Below are 22,887 nucleotides of genomic sequence, written 5' to 3'. Positions count from 1 at the left end.
CCAACAGCTGAGAGCCTGGAGCCTGCTTCTAATCCTGTGTCGCCCTCTCTCTGCCCCACCCCCACTTGTGCATGCACTCCCTCTCAAAAATAAATAATAAACATTAAAAAAATTTTTTTAAAAGCCAGAAAGATAAAGACTACTGGCACTTTAGTACAAATTTATAAATATATATGTGCAATTTTAAAAATATATACACATGTTTATATTTTTTCTGGTTTTAATATTTTATGGTCAAAGAACGTGTCCTGTAAGAATTCTACTTTTTCCTTCTCATCACAAGAAAAAAAAAATGTAACTATGCTGATGGATGTTAACCAGACTATTGTGATGATCATTTTGCAATAATACAAATATCAAATTATGAAGTTGTACACCTAAACTAATGTTGTATGTCAGTTATACCTCAAAAAATGAAAAAAAAGAATTCCACTTTTTGGAACTTAGTAATATTTGTTTTTTGACAGTTTTTCTCAATGTCTTATAGACATTTTTTTTTTAAGTTTTAAGTTTATTTATTTATTTTGAGAGGGGTGGGGAGAGGAAGAGAGATAATTCCAAGCAGACTCCAGGCTGACAGCACAGAGCCCGATGTGGGGCTCAAACTCACAAACTGTGAGGTCATGACCTGAGCTGAAACCATATATATGACAAAGTATGTATGGTTATTTCTGTATAAGACCATTTTCTATGCGCATACATCCATGATCTCTAACAACAAAAAATGAGAGCATGATATAACTATTGCCATGCTCTCATCTTTCAGTTAACAATGTATTATGACAAGAGAAATAAGTCAGAGAAAGGCAAATACCATATGATTTCACTCATACGTGGAACTTAAGAAACAAAACAAATGAGCAAAGAGAAAAAAAGACAGAGAGGCAAACCAAGAAACAGACTTCTTAACCATAGAGAACAAACTGATGGTTACTGGAGGTGAGGTGGGGAGGGGGGGATTGGGTGAAATAGGTGATGGGGATTAAGGAGTGCACTTGTGATGAGCACCGGCTGTTGTATGGAAGTGCTGAATCACTGTATGGTACACCTGAAACTAATATTTGCACTGTATGTTAACTGGAATTTAAATAAAATATTTTTTAAAACCAATATATTATGTAAAAGAGCTAATATTCTAGGGGGGTCCCCCAGTTATAGAGACATAGTTACATACAGCACTCTATAAGTTTAGGTTGTATGGCATAATGACATATATATCATGCAATGATTACCACAATAAGTTTAGTTAATGTCCATCATCTCATATAGATACATATAATATATATTTTTTTCCCTTGTCATGAGAACTCTTAGGATCTACTCCCTTAATGACTTTCATATATATCATACAGCAGTATTAACTTTAGTCAACATATTGTACATTGCAACCCTAGGATTTATTTCTTATAACTGGAAGTTTGTGCCTTTGGCCACCTTCATCCAATTTCCCCTCCCTCTACTCCCTGTAATATTCTGTTTTTAAAAGCGAAATAATAATAATAATAATAATAATAATAATAATAATAATGGTAGCTAACATGCACTAACATACTTATCATGTGCTGGACACCATTCTGAGGGCTCTACCTATGTTAATTTATTTAAGCCTCACGATAACTTTATGTTTGATATATGTAGATGCTCTTATTATTCTCAGTTTATAGATAAGGACATTTGAATTGAATGGTTAAAGTTCCATAATTGTGAAGCTTCCATAATTAATTAGTCAGTTCCCATTAATGCACATTTAGGTTGCTTCCAAATTTTCTCACTTATAAGCAATACTACAATGACCATCATTGAGGATATTGGTTGCCAAGCCAGCATCTATTTTCATCCTATCCCACCATTAATACCTTGTTTTCACTTGGAAGTTTCATCCTTCAGTTCTGTACCTTGGATGAGATTGACCACAGTCCTAGGCCTTTCCTGGCTTAAGCCATATAATTCCCTCTCACTCTCTGTAAATACTTGGAAACATGGGATAAATATTGACATTCTCACCAGTAATGTGTGAAAATGCTCATTTAATCAATCTTTTTCAATATTAGTATTATCCTTTCATTGCTACTGTTAATATCTTAAACTTAATTGTAAATATATGTATAATGAAATTGGTAAGTAAGATCTAGCAAGACAGAAACAGCATACATGACATACATGTCATTATAGAAAAAGAAAAAGATGAAAGAAAACTGGATCATTCTGGCAAATAAGAGGGAAAAAGGAGGAAACAAGAATATGTATTTAACAGAAAATACAAAGAATGAGGATAGGACTAAGCCGAATCAATCTAAACTATCATCACATATGTAAATAGGTTAAATTCCGCTAATCAGAGACAAAGACTCAGATTGTGCAAAGAACTGTCTAAATGTTGTTGATAGAAGACATTTATTTTTTAAGTTTTTTTTTTTTTTTTTCTGAGAGAAAAGTGAGAGGGGCACAAAGAGGGAGAGAGAATCTGAAGCAGGCTCTGCACTGTCAGCACAGAGCCCAACATGGGACTTGAACTCACAAACCATGAGATCATGACCTGAGCTGAAGTCAGACACTTAACCGACTGAGCCACCCAAGCACCCCAATTAGAGACATTTAAAATGGTACCAAAATGTCAATCTATGACAAAGTAGGCAAAAATATATAATGGGAAAAAGTCTCCTCAATAAATGGCCCTGGGAAATCTGGACAGCTATGTGGAAAAGAATGAAACTGGACCACTTCCTAATACCATACACAAAAATAAGCTCAAAAGGGATGAAAGACCTAGATGTGAGAACTGAAACCATAAAAATCCTAGAAGAAAACATAGGCAGTAATCTATTTGATGTCAGCCATTGCAACTTCTTACTAGACATGTCTCCAAAAGTAAGGGAAACAAAAGCAAAAATAAACTATTGGGACAACATCAAAATAAAAAGCTTCTGTACAGTGAAGGAAACCATCAACAAAACAAAAAGACAATCTACTGAATGGGAGAAGATATTTGCAAATGATATATCTGATAAGGAATTTATATTCAAAATGTATAAAGAAATTATACAACTCAACACTAAAAAACAATGTGATTTAAAAATGGGCAGAGGACTTGAATAGCGATCTTTCCAAAGAAGATATACAGATTTCCAACAGACACATGAAAAGATGCTCAACATCACTAATCATCAGGGAAATGCAAATCAAAACCACAATGAGATATCACCTTACACCTGTCAAATGGCTAAAATAAAAAAAGATAAGAAATAACAAGTATTTGCAAGGATGTGGAGAAAAGGGAACCCTTGTGCTCTGTTAGTGGGAATATAAATCGGTACAGCCACTGTGGAAAATAGTATAGAGCTTCCTCAAAAATTTTTAAATAGAAATACTATGTGATCCAATAATTCCATTACTGGGTATTTACTCAAAGAAAATGAAAGCACTAATTTGAGAATATATGTGCACCCCTATATTTATCGCAGCATTATTTACAATAGCCAGAATAGGGAAGCAACCTAAGTGTCTGTTGACAGATAAATCAGTGAAGAAGATATCACACACACATACACACACACACACACACACCCCTTTATACATTGTATTTAAATATCAATAAGACCGGGGCGCCTGGGTGGTTAAACGTCCAACTCCTGGTGTCAGCCCAGGTCATGATCTCACAGTTCGTCAGTTCAAGCCCCACATTGGGCTCTGCGCTGTCAGCCTAGAGTCTGCTTTGGATTATCCCTCTCCCTCTCCCTCTGCCTCTTCCCCGCTCAAAATGCATAAATAAACTTAAAAAAAATTTAAAATGTCTATAGAACATTGAGAAAACTCAAAAAACCTCAAATATTACTAAGTTCCAAAAAGTGGGACTTTTTTTTTTTCATTTTTTGAGGTATAATTGACATATAACATTAGTTTTAGGTGCACAACTTAATGATTTGATATTTGTATTATTGCAAAATGGTCATTACAATAGTCCAGTTAACATCCATCAGCATACAGTTACATTTTTTTCCTTGTGATGAGAAGAAAAAAGTAGAATTTATAGGACATGTTCTTTGACGATGATATATTAAAACTGGAAAAAAATCTAAACGTGTTTATATTTTTTAAATTCTAAATAATTCTTGGGTCAACTATAAAAACAAATACTCCTAGAAGTATATCAGAAGAATAACAGATGTCTTTTATTTCTTTTTGTTGTCTCATTGTTGAGGCTAAGACTTCCAGTACTATGTTAAATAGTAATGGTGAGAGTGGACATCCCTGTCTTGTTCCTGACCTTAGGGGAAAAGCTCGCAGTCTTTCCCCATTGAGGATGATATTAGCTGTGGATCTTTCATATATGGATTTTATGATCTTGAGTTATGTTCCATCTCTACCTACTTTGTTAAGGGTTTTTATCAAGAATGGGTGCTGTATTTTGTCATATGCTTTTTCTCCATCTATTGAGAGGATCATATGGTTCTTAGTCTTTTACTAATGTGGTGTATTATGTTGACTGATTTGCAAATATTGAACCACCCCTGCAGCTCAGGAATAAATCCCACCTCATCATGATGAATAATTTCTTTTAATGTACTGTTTAACTCGATTTGCTAGTATCTTGAGAATGTTTGCATCCATGTTCATTGGGGATATTGGCCTATAAATTCTTCTTTTTGATGGGGTCTTTGTCTGGTTTTGGAATCAAGGTAATGCTGGCCTTGTAGAAAGAATTTGGGAGTTTTCCTTCCGTTTCAATTTTTTGGAACAGTTTGAGTAAAATAGGTATTGACTCTTTTTTAAATGTCTGGTAGAATTTCCCTGGGAAGCCATCTGTCCCTGGGCTTTTGTTTGCTGGGAGATTTTTTTTATTACTGATTCAGTATCTTTGCTGTTTATAGGTCTGTTCAAATTTTCTGTTTCTTCCTGTTTCAGTTTTGGTAGTTTGTATGTTTCTAGGAATTAATCTATTCTTACAGATTGCCCCTGTTTGTTAGCATAGAAGTGAAACATTCACTGTTCACAGATGACATGACATTTCTACTCTGTGTAGAAAACCTGAAAGACTCCACAAAAAACATTAGTTGCTAGAACTAATATATGAATTCAGCAAAGTCACAGGATATAAAATCAATGTACAGAAATCTGTTGCATTTTTATTCCCCAGTAATGAAGCAGCAGAAAAAGAAATCAAGGAATCAATCCCATTTACAATTGCACCCAAAACAATAAGATACCTAGGAATAAACCTAATCAAAGAGGTAAAAGATCTGTACTCTGAAAACTATAGAACACTTGTGAAAGAAATTGAAGACCACACAAAAAAATGGGAAAACTTTCCATGCTCATGGATTGGAAGAACAAACATTGTTAAAATGTCTATACTACCCAAAGCAATCTACACATTTAGTGTAATCCCTATCAAAATACCACTGGCATTTTTCACAGAGCTAGAACAAACAATCCTCAAATTTGTATGGAACCACAAAAGACCCCAAATAGCCAAAACAATCCTAAAACAGAAAAGCAAAGCTGGAGGCATCATGATTCTGCACTTCCACCTATATTACAAAGCTGTAGTAATCAAGACGTATGGTACTGGCACAAAAAGAGACACATTGATCAATGGAACGGAACAGAAAACCCAGAAATGGACCCACAACCACAGAGTCAAGTAATCTTTGACAAAGCAGGAAAGAATATCCAATGGAAAAAATGGTGTTGGGAAAACTGTACAGCGACATGCAAAATAATGAAACTGGACCACTTTCTTACACCATACGCAAAAATTAATTCAAAATGGATGAAAGACCTCAATGTGAGATAGGAAACCATCAAAATCCTAGAGAACACAGGCAACTTTAACCTTGGCCATAGCAACTTCTTACTAGACACTGTCTCAGAAGGCAAGGGAAACAGAAGCAAACATGAACTATTGGGATCTCATCAAGATAAAAAGCTTCTGCACAGCAAAGGAAACAACCAACGAAACTAAAAGGAAGCCTATGGAATGGGAGAAGGTATTTGCAAATGACATAGCTGATAAGTGGTTAGTATCCAAAATCTGTAAAAAACTTATCAAACTCAACACCCAAAAAACAAATAATCCAATTCAGCAATGGGCAGAAGACATGAATAGATGTTTTTCCAAAGAAGATATCCAGATGGCTAACAGACACATTAAAAGATTCTCAGTATTCTCAGCATCACTCATCATGAGGGAAACACAAATCAAAACCACCACCTCACACCTGTCAGAATGGCTAAAATTAACAACACAGGAAACAACAAATGTTGGTGTGGTTGAGGAGAAAGAGGAACCCTCTTACCCTGTTGATGGGAACACAAACTGGTGCAGCCACTCTGGAAAATAGTGTGGAGTTTCCTCAAAAAGTTAAAAATAGAACTATCTTACAACCCAGCAATTACACTACTAGGTATTTACCCAAAGGATACAAAAATACAGATTTGAAAGGGTACATACATGCACCCCAACATTTATTGCAGCATTATCAATAATAGCCAAACTATGGAAGAGCCCAACTGTCCATCAACTGATGAATGGATAAACTAGATGTGGTATATATACATAATGGAACACTACTCAGCCATCAAAAAGAATGAAATCTTGCCATTTGCAGTGATGTGGATGGAGCTACAGTGTGTTATGCTAAGCAAAATAAGTCAGAGAAAGACAAATACCATATGATTTCACCCAATGTGGAATTTAAGAAACAAAACAACTGAACATATGAGAAGAGGGAAAAATAGAGGGAACCAAATCATGAGAGACTCTTAATTATAGAGAACAAATTGAGGGTCGATGGAGGGAGGTGAGTGGCGGATGAGCTAAATGGGTGATGTGTATTAAGGAGGAGATTTGTTGTGATGAGCACTGAGTGTTATATGTAAATGACGAATCACTAAATTCTACTCCTGAAACCAGTATTGCACTATATGTTAACTAACTAGAACTTAAATAAAAATCTGCAAAAAAGAATAATGTATCTTATACAAACATTTAATTACTGTAATGCAAACTTAGATAAACATTAGGAAATGTATTATGGCAACATATATGGTAAATAGACTAAGGGAGAAAGACCATGTTCTAGAGGTTAAGAAAGCATTTGATACGGCCATTCTAAACGTTAAATCTTGGCAAAACAGAAATAGAATGAAACTAACACAAAAATGAATATACATATGAAACAAAAAGGAATACAGGCAGTTCCATTAAAGTCAAGAGTAAAATAAGGATGCCTACTACACTTCATAAACATTGTTTTGGAGGGTCCAATCAATCCAATAAGGCAAGTTTTGTAAAGGAAGAGACAGAATTATTATTATTTGGAGTCGATATGATGTTTACTTAGAAAATCCAAGAGAATTATCCAAAGGAATTATTGGAATTAAAGTAATTCAGTCAAGTGGTCCTATAAAATACATAGACAAAAATAACTTATTTATATGTCAGCAGTAACAAATTAGAAGATGAAATGGAAAAATGTGATTCACAAAAACAAGTGGGTTAACGTATGTAAAGCACCTAGTACTGTTCCTAGCAGATAAGAGGTTATATCAACAAGCTATAAAACTAATATTTATTTCATAGATTCCTAGAGGTGAAATTACTAAGACAAATGATACATTTTTAAGATTCTTGCTTTTATATTTTAACTTTTTATTAAAGTATAGTATACATATAGAATGGTAATCAATGCCCAGATCAAGAAATATAACATTTCCAGCACCCCAAAGTCCCCTTAGTGTCCCCTCCTAGTCCCCAGTCATCTTCCTCCCAAGGGTATTTCTGACTTCTGACAACACAGATTTTGCCTGTTTTGTACTTCATATAAATGGAATCATACATATTCAGTCTTTTGTATCTGGCTTCTTTTGCTCAACATTGTGTTGATGAGATTCATCCATATTGCTTCTGTGCTTGTAGATTATTTGTATTGCTACATAGTATTTCATTGTATGAATGTACCATGATTTTTCCATTCTTCTCTCTTTTTAATTTTTTTTTCATGTTTTTATTTATTCTTGAGACAGAGAGAGACAGAGCATGAGCAGGGGAGGGGCAGAGAGAGGGGGAGACACAGACTCTGAAGCGGGCTCCAGGCTCTGAGCTGTCAGCACAGAGCCCAACATGGGGCTTGAACTCACAGAGTGTGAGATCATGACCTGAGCTGAAGTCGGACGCTTAACCGACTGAGCCACCCAGGCGCCCCTCCCTTCTTCTCTTGATGGGCAATTGGGTAGTTTCCAATTTGGGGCTATTATGACAAGTGCTGCTATGAGCATTGTAATACATATCTTTTGGTGGACATGTGGACACTTTTTTTCTGTTGCATGCTACCTAAAATGAGAAGGACATGTATCTATTCAGCTCCAGCAGATACCGCCAAGCAGTTTTTCAGTGAACATACCAATTTACGCTCCCAACAGAAGTGTATGAGGGTTCCAGTTGTTCTACATACTTGCCAACGCTTTTCCATTTGAGTCATTCTGGTGGATGTGTAGTGATATCGCATTACAGTCTGAATTTGCATTTCCCTCATGGCTAACGAATCTGAGCACTTTTTTATGTTATATATGTATATGTTTTTATTCTGGCAAAATATCAGTTAAGGACTTTGCTCATTTTTCTATTAGGTTGCCTCTCTCATTTATTTGTAAGAATTCTTCATTATATTCTTGCTATGAGTTTTTTTTTAGATACACATATTGAAAATATCTTACCCCACTCTATGGATTGCCTTTTTACACTCTCAGTGGTATCTTTTGGTGAATAGAAGTCCTGTTTATTTTTTTTAAATTTTTAATGTTTTTAGTTATTTTTGAGACAGAGGGAGACAGAGCATGAGCAGGGGAAGGGCAGAGAGAGAGGGAGACACAGAATCTGAAGCAGACTCCAGGCTCTGAGCCGTCAGCACAGAGTCCAACGCGGGGCTCGAACTCACAGACTGTGAGATCGTGACCTGAGCTGAAGTCGGACGCTTAACCGACTGAGCCACCCAGGCGCCCCAGAAGTCTTGTTTAAAAACAATTCTTGGCCTACTGTAAGGTCACAAACATGTTACTCTATTTTCTTTTAACCAAACTGCTTTTTTTTTTTTTTTTTTGCAAGGCCATGAAATTATTTTAAGTTCTTTTTCTTCATGATTGAATATACACAGATAATGGAAATGATGCATTATTGTGCTGTAAAGATGGGTGGACTATATAAAAATTCACTTGTCAAGGGGCGCCTGGGTGGCGCAGTCGGTTAAGCGTCCGACTTCAGCCAGGTCACGATCTCGCGGTCTGTGAGTTCGAGCCCCGCGTCAGGCTCTGGGCTGACGGCTCGGAGCCTGGAGCCTGTTTCCGATTCTGTGTCTCCCTCTCTCTCTGCACCTCCCCCGTTCATGCTCTGTCTCTCTCTGTCCCAAAAATAAATAAAAAAAATTAAAAAAAAAATAAAATAAAAATTCACTTGTCGAATTTTCTTTAATAGTCCTCCAGAGCAACTTGAAGAGAAGCAGGGGATGCTTTCACAAGAACACTTTTGTGGAAGGACCTAGCATGCTTTAAGCACCAGTGTGCCAGGCTAGCAATGGCATATACTTCGTCTCTCACATTTTGCTTAATTCTTCTGTAGAAAATCCTCTCGTGAAATACCATGTATTGTATTTGTCAAACATGCACATATCCAGGGGAAGGAACGCCCTTCTTCTGCTACCATGATAGGGCGTTGCTCTCAAGCATGTGACGATTCCTTGTGCTTTACCATTGTGACTTGTGGCATGATCTGTATGAAGTTCCTTTTACCCAATATTTCTAGTGTTTTTTTAAATGTTTATTTTTATTTTGGAGAGCGAGAGAGCGAGAGAGCAAGCACACAAGCAGGGGAGGGGCAGAGAGAGACACACACAGAATCCGAAGCAGACTCCAGGCCCTGAGCTGTCAGTGCAGAGCCTGACGAGGGACTCGAACTCACAAACTGTGAGATCATGACCTGAGCCGAAATCGGATGTTTACCTGATTTAGCCACCCAGGTGCCCCGCCCCCTCAGTATTTCTAGGGTTAAATGAAAAGGAGAGTTCTGTGTGATTTCAGCATCATTTTTCAGTTCCTGAATGTTATGATATGTTTTGTCATCCAAATTTTGTCTCCTTTACTAGTGATTTCCATAAGCCATTTTTTTTCCCAGAGTATGTCTTTTGCTAGCAGCTTCCCAGCAGCTTTTTCTTCTTCTCAGTATCCCATGGTGGGGGCCTGGCTTTTCATTCCCGCCCCCCCCCCCCACCCCGGAGGACCTCTGCGAGGTCAGCATGGGGCCCAGGAGCAGGGCCTGCCTCTGCCAGTGCCTCCGCTGGTTCACTGGCTGCTGTGGTGGAATGTTACAGTATACATCGTCCACGTGTTTTTCCAAAACTGCATTCACATCAATCCAATTGTTTTCTCAGAGACTGAGTCCTTAACCAGCTTGCGCCAGTTCCACAGTGAAGGGCATCAGTGCAAGAGCAGAGCTCCAGGCTTCTGCAGGGAGGGACTGGGAGCCTAAATAGCCCCCATAATCTGGTTTCTGCAGCAACTCCACATTGTGTTGGGTTGGTGTTGGAGACTCAAGATCCACTGTCTTGAGCTATGCTCCTCCTGGACCCTGCAGGCTCTGGGGCAGTGGCTGCCAAATAGGCAGGGGACCCCAAATTGCTTTTTATTTTATTTTATTTTATTTTATTTTATTTTATTTTATTTCATTTCATTTATTTTATTTTATTTTTTCCAAATTGCTTTTTAAAGTGGGGGAAGTGGCAATATACCCAGTCACCAGTGATGCATGAATAATGTTTTGTCATATGCATCTGGGCCCTAGCAAGTTCCCAGCAGGCCAAGAACATCCTACCTTTTGTCCAGTACTGCCCAACCTGTTCCTTCAACAGCTGGAGGGTTGCATCATTTGCCAATCAGACACTGTTCACAAAATGACTCTTGATCTCGGGGTCATGAGTTTGAGCCCCACATTGGGTGTAGAGATTACTAAAAAATAAAATAAACTTAAAAAAAAAAAACAGGGGCGCCTGGGTGGCTCAGTTGGTTGAGTGTCCAACTTTGGCTCAGGTCATCATCTTGTGGTTCAAGAGTTGGAGCCCCACATCGGGCTCGCTGCTGTCAGCCTGTCGGCTTGTCAGCACAGAGCCTGCTTCAGATCCTCTGTCTTCCTCTCTCTGCCCTTCCCCTACTCACACTCTCTCTCCCTCAAAAAATGAATAAAACATTTAAAAAATGCTTTATAAAAAAATAAATAATAATAGTATTTACTGAGCACGTATGAAGGCACTGTGCTAAGAGCTTTATGCATATCATCTCATTTAATCCTCACAAAAATTCTAATGAGGCAGGAATGAATATTAACCCAGTTTTAGAGATTAAGAAATTGATGTTCAGTGAGGTTAAGGAAACTGCCCCAAGTAACCTAACCATGAGTATTGGAACTACTTAAGTAAGTGCTAGAATGGGGACTGAAAGGTAGGCCTGTGTATTCAATGCCTATGTCTAGCTCCCTAGGCATGAGTGTGCATCTAACAGTCATGCTGTACAGCCAGTTTGCTGCAAATGGAAAAGTCTTTCCTATAATCACTCCAGTGGCACTAGCGGATTACAGCAATTGAGACTTCACAATATAATTGCATAGCATGGCCTAAAGGACTCTTTGTGATCTAGCTCTTGCTGATATCTGCACCCTTCAACCCTCACCTTTGAGTTTGTACCTAGTAGAACCACATTGCTTCTAATGTCCCAAGAACCTCATGCTGTCCATGGTTTCCTGCCTTGAGACATATCATTCTCTTTGCCTCAGTGCCCTATCACCTCTATCACCTGGAATATTCCTTAGCTGGAAATCCAATTAATACATCACCTCTTCCAATAAATCTTTCCTAATTTTCCCCTGAAAATGTTAACCATTCTGTCCTCTGTACCAACCTCTGTCCTTTATTTAAAAATATATTGTTCATTTATTCATTTAACATTAAATACTATTCTTTCCAGGCGCTAGGCTAAGTTCTGGTAGACGGAGAGTCAAATAACACTTTTGGAGAGGGAGGGCTTCATGCTAAAGCATGGACATAAACAAGCTAACTGCCAGTTGTTCCCACCAGCTAACAAAGTATAGGTTTCGACAGGCTTGGGCAGGCAAGGAGAGGGTATGCTGGGAGAAACGGGTGATAGGGCATTCTAATTCAGCCCAAATTTAGGAATCGGAGTTTATCTGTTCATGGAAAACAAGAGCTGGCAATACAGCTGGTCATTTATTTGAATAAATGTCCATGATGTGGAACAGGATGGTGTCTGTTCAGCATCTTGGACTGCTTTTGAGCCCTTGTGGGGAGAGGAGTTAGGAGCAACACTGAGAGAATTATTTGAAAAGAAGACTTTGAGCTACTCTGGGCACAAGCTGTGCTGGCTGTGGAAACAGGGAAAGGCCATTCTCGCTTTCACATAGAACCCAACACTGCTGCAGTATTGAGAATGGTAGCTTTCAGCACGCAGGCTGGTAGCCCCCTGTGCTGGGGATGCTGGCATTTTCACAGTGGGCCCTGTCAGCACTGGCAGTGGCAGGACCGTAGCACCCTTGAATGGCTTCATGAGAAGGCATTGAAGAGAAGGTACTCGAGCAAGAAAGGAAGAAAAGGTGGGGGTGGGGGGGGTGGGGAGGGGAATACTGCATGATGATCTATGGCTGACAGACTGGTTCGTGAGCCTATTGAGACACATCCAGGGCCTTCCACTTAGTGTTGGGGCAAGACCATGAATGCCAGGCTACTCGTAATCTTGAATTCTAACCACAAGCTATGGAGTCCCGAAGACACCTGAGTTAACTTTTTTATTGGCTATTAGGGAACTGTGTCTTATTCATCTTTATATCCCAGGACCTAAGACAAAGCCTGACACACAGCAACTGCTGACAAAATATTTGCGGATTTATTTAATGAAGGAGTTGAAAGGGTCAGAGAAGGGAGAGGTGGGAGCATCACATATGCATGCACTTGATTAAAATGTGATGATTTGTTCCTGATCTGATTAGACCCAGAATATCAAATGGACATGGAATCTGTGCCATGGGTTCTGGCCTGTTTTGATGCTGCCAGCACATGTGGGAGGTGCTGAGACAAATTCCGTGGCAGTTACAAAGCAAACTGGCTGCCAAGATGGAGAGCAGGGAACAAATGGCCTTGACCTTCTATAATCCTAAGGTTCCCAAAATTAAGGGGAACCGGCACTACCAAAGGGTGAGGAGGTACCTAATTGTAGGTCAGATGGGAGGAAGAAGACTTACTTAAAGGTGGGTCTAGATAGAGTATCCTAAAGAAAGAGAAAAGATCACCCTGGGTAGGGATAGACAGCCACAGATCAAGCCCACATGGAGACACTTAAGGTAGAGATGAGTAGGAGCCTCTGGGGATCAATGGTTATCTTTTTGGGTAGGCAATATTTCCCTCATCCTTGTAGCCTACCCTCCCCATCAACAAATATCCGAATGCCTCAATGCCACCCCAGAGGCGGCAGCAGCATGTGAATCAGACACACATCTACATCCGAACGTTCTGTGGCAGCCTGTGTGGTTTTGGTTTCCTAATGGTGATCTGCATGTCCCCACTGAACTGGGTGAGGTTCCTGGTGACCAAGAATGGCTTTGAGCTCTACGCAGGACTCTGGATCACATGCAACTATGAGCTGTGCTGGAGCCACACACCCAAACCACCCTGTGAGTTCCACCAAATTAAACACCACAGGCCCCACAGTTCCAGAGCTTTCTGCCATGTTGGCCCTTCATCTTTCCTCCTCCAAGATCTCTTTGCCCTCACCTCTCCAAGTCCAGGATGGATCTCAGCCAAATTGTGAATGTAGCCATCCTTTTCTTTGGTGTTCTCAGTGTAACCTTTCCCAACTCAGTAGTTGATACTCTCTTTACTTTCTGGGAAGAACCCATTGGGCCTTTATAAGCTGTCCCTGTGAAGCAGAATGGTTGGTATTCTAACATCACTTGCAGAAATAGATGTAATTGATCATAACCGGGAAACAAAGCAAGGTATCTCAGCCTCCATCAGATTTAATTTTTAAGGTCAGTGTGTTCTTCTGCCAACAGTAGAAGAGAATGTAAATGCATGTCAGATAAGGGTGTATAACAAATGCTAGCTATTTAGAGTAAATTATTAATGTCAAATTTTATGTGAACTTAAGCAGATCTGAAAATGCAATATAAAACATTGAAAAATAAGTTTCTAGGGCTAGAAGATACCATACGCATGAGTTTTTCAATCAGAAGCAACACTTAGAGGAAAGACAGAACTACACGAAACAGTTTTCCCATTATCCACAAGAGATACAGATAGGCAGAGGCTCCAGATGCTGGATGTGGGGTTGGAGGGGTTGCACCTAGGCTCAGACCTGAGCTGGAGCATCTATGACTTGTGGAACTCAAGGGCAGGACCCAAACACAAGATCTTGAGAAGGGACTAAAATCAAAGGCAGGCAGACAATTCAAGTGCACCTTCAACTTAAAAGAAAAACTAAAGAAAATATTTGCAACAAATATGAAAGATAAAAGGCTAATGGCCTTAATATTTTAAAATGTATATTATTAATAAAAAGGCAAATACTCAAATAAATTCTTTTTTTTTTAATTTTTAAAATATTTTATTTATTTTTGATAGAGAGAGACAGAGCACAAGTGGGGGAGGGGCAGAGAGAGAGGAGACACAGAATCCGAAGCAGGCTCCAGGCTCTGAGCTGTCAGCACAGAGCCCGATGCGGGGCTCGAACCTATGAACCATGAGTTCATGACCTGAGCTGAAGTTGGTTGCCCAACCAACTGAGCCACCCAGGTGCCCCTCAAATAAATTCTTGATAACCAGACAATTCACAGAACAAAAACTAAAAATGTTTAGTAAATAAACATAGGTAAAACTATTTTAACCATAATAAATCATTAAAGAAAGGCAAATCAAATGAACAGTAAGATAAGATTTTTCAAACGTGACATTAGCAGAGATTTTTAAATGATGATACACAATGCTGGACGCTCTCATATACACTGGGGACCATGTAAATGGCTATAACCAAAGCAATATGATTATGTGTATCCAGAGATTTACACTCACAAATTCCATTTCTAGAGAAATGGAGTAAGAGATACAGGCATAAAAATTAAACTGCAATATTTATGTAATCATGCCCAGGTTAAAACTTAGGACTTGAAGATTATTAAAATTTTAATGAATGAGAGTCTTGGAATTTTGTCACTTACAGTAGCAAATAGTTTATTTCTCAGAACCTGGATGTTACCTATGAGGCCAACTGTTAATGATTTAGAGGTGGTCAACTGAGTCCTTTAAGTACACAATTTTAAGTCAAGTATCTATCCTGTTTGCAACGTTAACTAAGTTCTAATTCTAGGATCAGTAAGTAGTCCGCAGTTCTCATAATGAATTTCCCAAATGTCATGAATGTGTTCAGCTCTCACTAATCTGTTATGTTATTACTGCCCAAAACACTATTGTCCAAATTCAAGAACTTTAAACTTTTACCTATTAATTGCAAGAATTTAGCCCCCTTTCCCATGGAAAGGCGTTTTCAGGATCATCCCAGTCAATGATTCTTGACTTCAGAGCACCATCAGGTAGGATATAAAAGCTACCAAGACTGGAAAGAATACTACCCTACTGGAAAGCAGTAATGTCATTTCTGTGAGTTTCATTTCTGTGAGTTTCTAAGATGGACTCAAGAATGTGTGTGTTCATGTTCCTCTGTCGTGGAGTTACATTAGGCCATTGTGCCTCTGCCTCTGATTTCACCTGGTTCTAGATGATTGATAGCCTCTCTGCTGTAGCAGTTGCTAACAGAATGGAGAAGGGGTGGGGAGTAGGGGACACCATCCTTCACTTTTATTCTAGGTCTCAAGTGTGGAACAGACCCTTCTGTTAACTCCCCTGTAGCATAGGTGAGATCAAACCATAATATAAAGGAATGTTCTGCCATAGAGAGTAGGTTGGACCATTTGGAAGACTGTGGAGAAAGAAGATTAGGTCTTTTAGTCAAAGCAGTGGACCCTCCGGAGCCAGGGCCTGAGAACCATTGCACAATAAACAAGGCCAAGCTGTGTGAGGAACCTAAATCCTAAGTTGATTTCACAGCCTCCTCTCCCAGGTGCTAGGTCTCCATCTTTTCCATTCTAAAACCACCTTCTTTTCCATGAGGCTGGGGAAGTTTTGTCTTGGCCTTATGTGACTGGAATAAAAATTTTGTCTTGGCCTTATGGCAACAACATGGAGGTTTAGATCTGACTAAATAAGTGGGCTGACTCCTCAGCAGCACCTTCTTCATTCTCAAAATCCATAGCCACACCCCACCTGCACTCACTCAGTCTGGCTCCTTCATAGTTAAAAGGAGCTAGCCCTTTCGGAGCACTGTCTCCCTATTCTGGCTTTGATTTTTGCTGAAGGACCTAGGGTGCAGTAAGAGGAATCCCACCCCCAAATCTCTTTGGCACAGCTGAGTACTAGGTGCTTAGCTTTTCCTATGGCTGGCTTCTCTCCTATGCTTCTTTCTTCTCACGTCATCTTGGCTTCCCCATTGATTCCTTCCAGAGTGTCAACAGCTGTAAAGGAAAAGAGCATCTAGTGTTAACTAAGTTTATTTGTTCACAAGAGCGAGGTGGCTTATAGCCCGGGCCCTCTCACTTTCCAAAACCTCCTGGACCAAGTTTTACTTTCATAACAATAGAAGGAGATCTTGCCCAGCCCAAACTACTGAATGGTGAGTGTTCCCAATTCACTGAGAATCATTACTGCTTTCCAGTATGGTAGTATCCCTTCCAGTCTTGGTAGCTTTTATGTCCTACCTGATGGTGCTCTGAAGTACAGAATCACTGACTGGGATGAGAACACCAGCAAGGATCTTATCAAGCTTTTCGTGTGATGTGGGCTTCTTCCTCTCCAAATTGAGAATGGCATCCCCTCTTTTCCCAGGGCATTAGCTTCATTGCCTTTAGCAAACTGGGAGGTTTGCCTTGCTATTCCTGCAACCCAAGGCCATAAAAGAATATTACTAAGGAAATCTTCAGCAGTGTTTTGATACATGTGACCTACATGGGTGTTCCTTATATCTAGGGCACTTCTCTTTCCCTGGACCAAAACTTCTTATTGACAAGTAGGGCCTTGTGTAACTTAGGTCCTGAGATCTTTGAAACTTTGACAAGGAAGCTACTGTAAAAACTGATGTTTGAAAGCTGAAATAGCTTTTGGTTTTATAGGAGATGGAGACTTGAATTCAGCTTTAGGATGTTTGTTTTGTTTTGTTCAATGAATTAGGAAAAAAACTATGAAGTTAACCAAATGCAACCATTTTATACTATGGAGTTAAGTGTTTAGTTTAGTCAGATAATTAGTTGTATATAATTATGACTAGTAGACTTGCTTCCTTTTGGGGTGAGATTATTCTATGCTGTAAATCTTCAGTTGTTCCTTTGGAGTTGTGAGTGATCTTGTTCATGTGGTTTCAGGAGATAAGGAGCCAAAATGGAGAAGATTGTAAGAAAAACATGAAGTCAATTCTTCCTCTCATGGTGGAGGAAAGGCTGGGCTGTCACATATCTTAGACAGAACTTACACCAAATATCTTAGTGCACTTTTGTGTTTTAATGATCAGATTTCATTTGAACTAGTATAAGCTATGGAGTGAACTTATTTATTCAGAAGAATCTCATAGACTCCCAAAGGCAGGAAGTTTGCTGTACCTTAGGAAATTCCAGACAAGACCGGGGTCTCCGATGAAGAAAATCAAGCCTGCCAGTCACTCAGTCTCTCTAGAGCTGCATTGTCACCCATCTTAGTTTACACTTTGTTTTATCACTACAGCTCAGTTTCTCTTGTTAGTGTGCAAATCCTAAAAAGTGAGATCCCAGTCTAGCTTTGTATCTTCTTGGCTCAAACAAGCAAAAGAGGAAATTAACATGAATCAGTCTCAAATCCAAATTTCCAAGCATAAGAATCAAATTAGTCCAATATGGGTCAGAGCCCATTCTTTGGTCCAATTAGCTATAGTCAGGGGACTATAGGCAAGGGCTGCTAGGTCTAGTGGGGGGCAGTGGGCTAAATACCATGAATGATGCCTGTCACACTGGGCTTCATGAAGCTCAATGTAGGCTGATGGTTCTCACTGGCTACATATCCCACTAATTATGAAACCCAGGTTTCAGAAAATGTGTTGCTTTGGGGTCATCATGTTTTAATGTGGCTAATTTGTTTGGGCCACAGAACAACTCACCTCTGTGGGTAGGGGTGTGGTTTCTTTTCATGGACTTTCCTATTATTGATGATGTAAGTGGTGAGTTCTAGAGAACGAAGTAAAACTTAAGAGTCAAATCTTAAATTGGGATAAGTTTTAACATATTTTCTTCTCTCTGGGTTACCTGGAAGCCGGACTGTGATTCTCAGACATAAAAGTTCTGAGAGAACTTTTAGTGGTAGAGCCCATCTGGCTTAAGAAAGGAAAAAAGCTAGACAAGGAGGCACCCCCTAAAGGATACTGAAGACATTGCAGGGTCTGCAGTATCTCAGAAGAACTATATTTACTCGCAATCGTGTGTTATCCTCTATTTCTTTTTTTTTTTCCAAGTTTTTATTTAAATTCCAGTTAGTTAAAATACAGCATAATATTAGTTTCAGGTGTACAATCTAGTGATTCGTCACTTCCATCACCCGGTGTTCATCACAACAAGCGTACTCCTTAATCCCCGTCACCTATTTAATCCATCCCCCAACTACCTCCTCTCTGGTAACCATCCATTTATTCTCCATAGTTAAGAGTCTATTTCTTCGTTTGCCTCTTCGCTTCTCTTTTCTTGTTTGTTTTTTCTCTTAAATTCCACATGTGAGTGAAATCGTATGGTATTTTTCTTTCTCTGACTAATTTCACTTAACATAATACTCTCTAGCTCCATCCATGTCATTGCAAATGGCAAGATTTCATTCCTTTTTATGGCTAAGTAATATTCTGCTGTGTGTGTGTGTGTGTGTGTGTGTGTGTGTGTGTGCATACATACCACATCTTCTTTATTCATTCATCAATCGATAGATACTTGACACTTGGGCGGTTTTCATAATTTGGCAATTGTAGGTAATGCTGCTATAAACATCAGATGCATGTATCTTAAAACACTGCTGTGGGAGTTAAGGGAAGGATCTGCTTGATATTAGGGAGATGTTAGGAAAAAGTAATGTTTAGCATGCCCCTTCTCTCTTACCAACATCCAATCTGCAGAGAGCAGAGATCTTGAGCCAGGAGATGAGAGAAGTGGCGTTATGGCATTTGGGTAAGGGCTTTGGAACAAAAGGATGTTAGCAGGCCTGTCCCTGAGCAAATGTGACGCAGGACCTTGAGGGACTTTCAGGAAAGAAAAAAAAAAAAAAAAAAAAAAAGAAAGATATTTTTAGGGATTGAAATTCCTACAATCCAGAAAATTCAGGTTTGAAATCTTACAAGAGAGGAGTTCAAGTAAATGGGACGTCATTTTGTGGTCAGATGCAAGATAAGGCCTGTACAAGCCAGATCTACTTGGAAGAGAAAAAACAAATAGAAACAAACTACCTGTCCAAAAACAGTTAAGTCATTAAGTAAAATATGTTAATATGATAAGCTCCTTGGTAGCCATTAAAAATGATGTATACAGGGGTGCCTGGGTGCCTCAGTTAAGGAACCAGCTCTCGATTTCAGCTCAGGTCTTGATCTCATGGTTCGTGGGCTTGAGCCTCGCTCTCTCTCTCAAAAATAAATAAATAAACATTTTTAAAAATTAAAAAAAAATGAAAATGATGTTTACAACAGGTGATTTGGAGGATAATCTTACCATATAATCTTAAGAAAAAATTCACTTGATATGCAGTATCATATCCACTCAGTACAGAGGGTAGAAAAATACTGGAAAGAAATAACATAAAATGCTAGCAGTAGTAGCTGCCTCTAGGTAGTGGGATTGTGGCTGATTTTCTTCCTTATATTGAACATGCATTACTTGTATGTATTTAAAAAAATTGTTTAATGTTTATTTATTTTTGAGAGACAGAGCACAAGCAGGGGAGGGGCAGAGAGAGTGGGAGACACAGAATCTGAAGCAGGCTCCAGGCTCTGAGCTGTTAGCACAGAGCCCCAGGCAGGGCTTGAACCCACGAACTGTGAGATCATGACCTGAGCCGAAGTCGTATGCTTAACCGAGTGACCCACCCAGATGCCCCCATGTATTACTTTTAGAATTAGAATTAGGAACAAGAAAATGTTTTAATCTGTGTTGTGATGTTAGAGTCATGTTTCCTATAAGCTAGTTTACATCTAGGTTAATGTGTTAACGCACCCAGAACTATTTGTTTAGTTTTATAATGAAGGCTTTGCCTTCACAGTAAATAAATTCCAAGTATCAATGAAAAGCTGGGAAACGGGAACCTGGGTGGCTCAGTCAGTTAAGTGTCTGACTCTTCATTTCAGCTCGGGTCATGATCTCACAGTTCTAGCCCCATGTGGGACTCAGCGCTGATAGCTCAGAGCCTGCTTGGGATTCTCTTTCTCTCTCTCTGCCCTTCCCATGCATGTGCTCTCTCTCTCTCTCTCTCTCTCTCTCTCTCTCTCTCTCTCTCTCAAAAATAAATAAATAAACTTGAAAAATTAAAAAGAAAAGCTGGGAAATAAGATCCTTATTTATGCCCTGGACGCCACATAGTAAGCTCTGTTTCATCCTCCCTAGTCCTCACGCCCTTCTCTAAGACTCTATCTGGTTTTCTTAAGAAAACCCTGCTGGACTACCCAGACCCTGCTGGCCCCCTGCTGGACTACCCAAGCCTTTCCTTTCTCATTCTCCTTGGCAGATTACCTTCAATATTCCAGGACTTTCTTCCTCATCTCTATCTTCTCCATACTCGTTGCCCTTGGCTGGCTCATCAGCTCTTGCCTGCCTAGAAGAGGAAGTACGACCACCAACTTCGATCTGAAGGTATCCATACTGAGCTTCATCTCAGGTACAGACCTAGACTGGCAGGGAAATGCCAGGGTAAAACTGTCAAATGAATCAAGTTTCTCTGTGGGGCTTTTATTCTCTTTTTCTTGCCCCTTTCCTCTTCTTCAGTATCACATCAAGTTGCCAGCTTCCGGCCCTGTCTTACTGCATAAAACACACTTTAACTGACTTATACCAGGGGGAAGGGAGAGGCCCCTTTCTCTTTCCCATATTGGTCAAGCCCTAAATTTTAATCTTGCTGTGCATATGGCGTGGAGGTAGAAGACTTGGGGGGGGTGCGTGGTCAAGGAAGACTGAAGACACTGATGGGTTGTGACATCTTTTCTTTTGGTCCTAGCCATCTCCTTGCTCCTCTGCCTTATCCTGTTTCTGGCACAGGTTTACAGGCATACTAAGGATGCCTTGGAGCCAGATCTCCTATGGGCCTATCATATTAATTGGTGGAGTGACTTCTTATTCATGTTTTCTGGTGAGTCAGTCCCCTGTCTTATGCTAGAAGGATAGAAGAAGAAACCACTTCTTGAAGGCAAGGTAGAATTTAGGAGAAATAGAAGAAATGACTGTTCCTATCCGGAACATTTATACATGGAGAGGCAGAGTGGTATGGCAAAGAAAGTATGGATTTTGAAGTCTGGAAACCTGGATTTAGTAACCTGTTCTACCATTAACTGAGGCAGGCACAGGTTGACTGACTTGCCTAAGACCACACAGAAAGTTGTGGAACTATCATTTGAATCTAGGAGGTTCAAGCTTTGTCTTCACCATGTGAGATAATGCAATGGGAGCACAGGAGGGTAAAGTAACTGTGCTGGGGGAGAGAAGGGTTGGCTTCACTAAGAAGAGGTCTTTAGAACCTCTTCTAAAACATCACTAAGAATTTTGAAAGCCAAAAGACCATCTGTATACTGAAACTCACCTCAAATTCTTCTCCTCCTTTAGGGATCATGTCCTTCCTCAACCACATAACTTTCAGATTTCCTCCCCTTGATCAAAATGTCACCGCGAGTCCCACGGAGAAGTCAAGGCTAGGGGTTGGTCCAGTGACCAAAGAATTACCTGCTGAAGATGAAGGGTTAAGGTCTGATATGGAAGCTCCAACTGAGGAAGAGAAAACAGCCCCCGAAGCAGAACCGTGATGGTGATAGGAAAACCCAACTACTGCTTGTTTTAAAAACAGAAGAGGGGCTGAGTTGGAAATGATTGTGTAGATTCTAGGAAACTCTCCTAATGTCATGTCCATGCTATTGAAGGAGATAGCAGTAAAGCTATCTTTTGTGTGCACTGGATCCAAAATATGTATTATAGAAATGTAAAGAAAATAATAAAAATCCACTTAAGAAAAAAATTTTTTAAGTTTATTTATTTTTGAGAGAGAGAGAATCAGAGGGGCAGAGAGAGAATCCCAAGCAGGCTCTGCGCCATCAGCATGGAGCCTGATGCAGGGCTCGCACTCACTAACTGTGAGATCATGACCTGAGCCAAAGTTGGGCACTTAGCCAACTGAGCCATCCAGGCTCCCCAAGAAAAAATTTCTAAGATAAAACATCTGTGGTTAGAATCACGAATGAAAGAAACTAGCAGTAGGTGCAGTGTGTGGATTAGAGATGTCTTTGGGCATCAGGGATCTTACAGAGCAGAATGACCCATAGAGAAAGATGTCATCTAGAGGAAGATGCCATCTAGAGAAAGATGTCATCTAATTCTGCTTGAAAATTTCTTTGTTATATGTGGCCTATACTGTTTTTTTTTTTTTCAACGTTTATTTATTTTTGAGACAGAGAGAGAGACAGAGCATGAATGGGGGAGGGGCAGAGAGAGAGGGAGACACAGAATCGGAAACAGGCTCCAGGCTCTGAGCCATCAGC

General features: G+C 39.6%; 1 protein-coding gene across 3 annotated transcripts in view; it reads left to right on the top strand.

Annotated features, from left to right (window-relative positions):
• The window catches only part of LOC123582751 (transmembrane protein 202-like), a 29,211-nt gene extending 6,807 nt beyond the window's left edge, over nt 1-22,404 (top strand). The window contains exons 1-5 of one of the 3 annotated variants that reach the window (XM_045449170.1): nt 11,263-13,247; nt 13,468-13,723; nt 20,874-21,023; nt 21,360-21,491; nt 21,962-22,404. In XM_045449170.1, coding sequence (XP_045305126.1) covers nt 13,110-13,247; nt 13,468-13,723; nt 20,874-21,023; nt 21,360-21,491; nt 21,962-22,158 — 873 coding nt within the window. In that variant the 5' untranslated portion in view covers nt 11,263-13,109 and the 3' untranslated portion in view covers nt 22,159-22,404. Of the gene's footprint in view, nt 1-11,262; nt 13,248-13,467; nt 13,724-20,873; nt 21,024-21,359; nt 21,821-21,961 lie in introns of those variants that run through there. The other 2 variants (XM_045449171.1, XR_006704533.1) reach the window with 2 other exon arrangements.
• Nucleotides 22,405-22,887: the final 483 nt, after the last annotated feature.

The sequence above is a fragment of the Leopardus geoffroyi genome, chromosome B3 (assembly GCF_018350155.1).
Source record: "Leopardus geoffroyi isolate Oge1 chromosome B3, O.geoffroyi_Oge1_pat1.0, whole genome shotgun sequence".
Classification (NCBI taxonomy): domain Eukaryota; kingdom Metazoa; phylum Chordata; class Mammalia; order Carnivora; family Felidae; genus Leopardus; species Leopardus geoffroyi.
The sequence above is the reverse complement of the archived record's forward strand: the minus strand, read 5'-3'. Positions and strand labels throughout refer to the sequence as shown.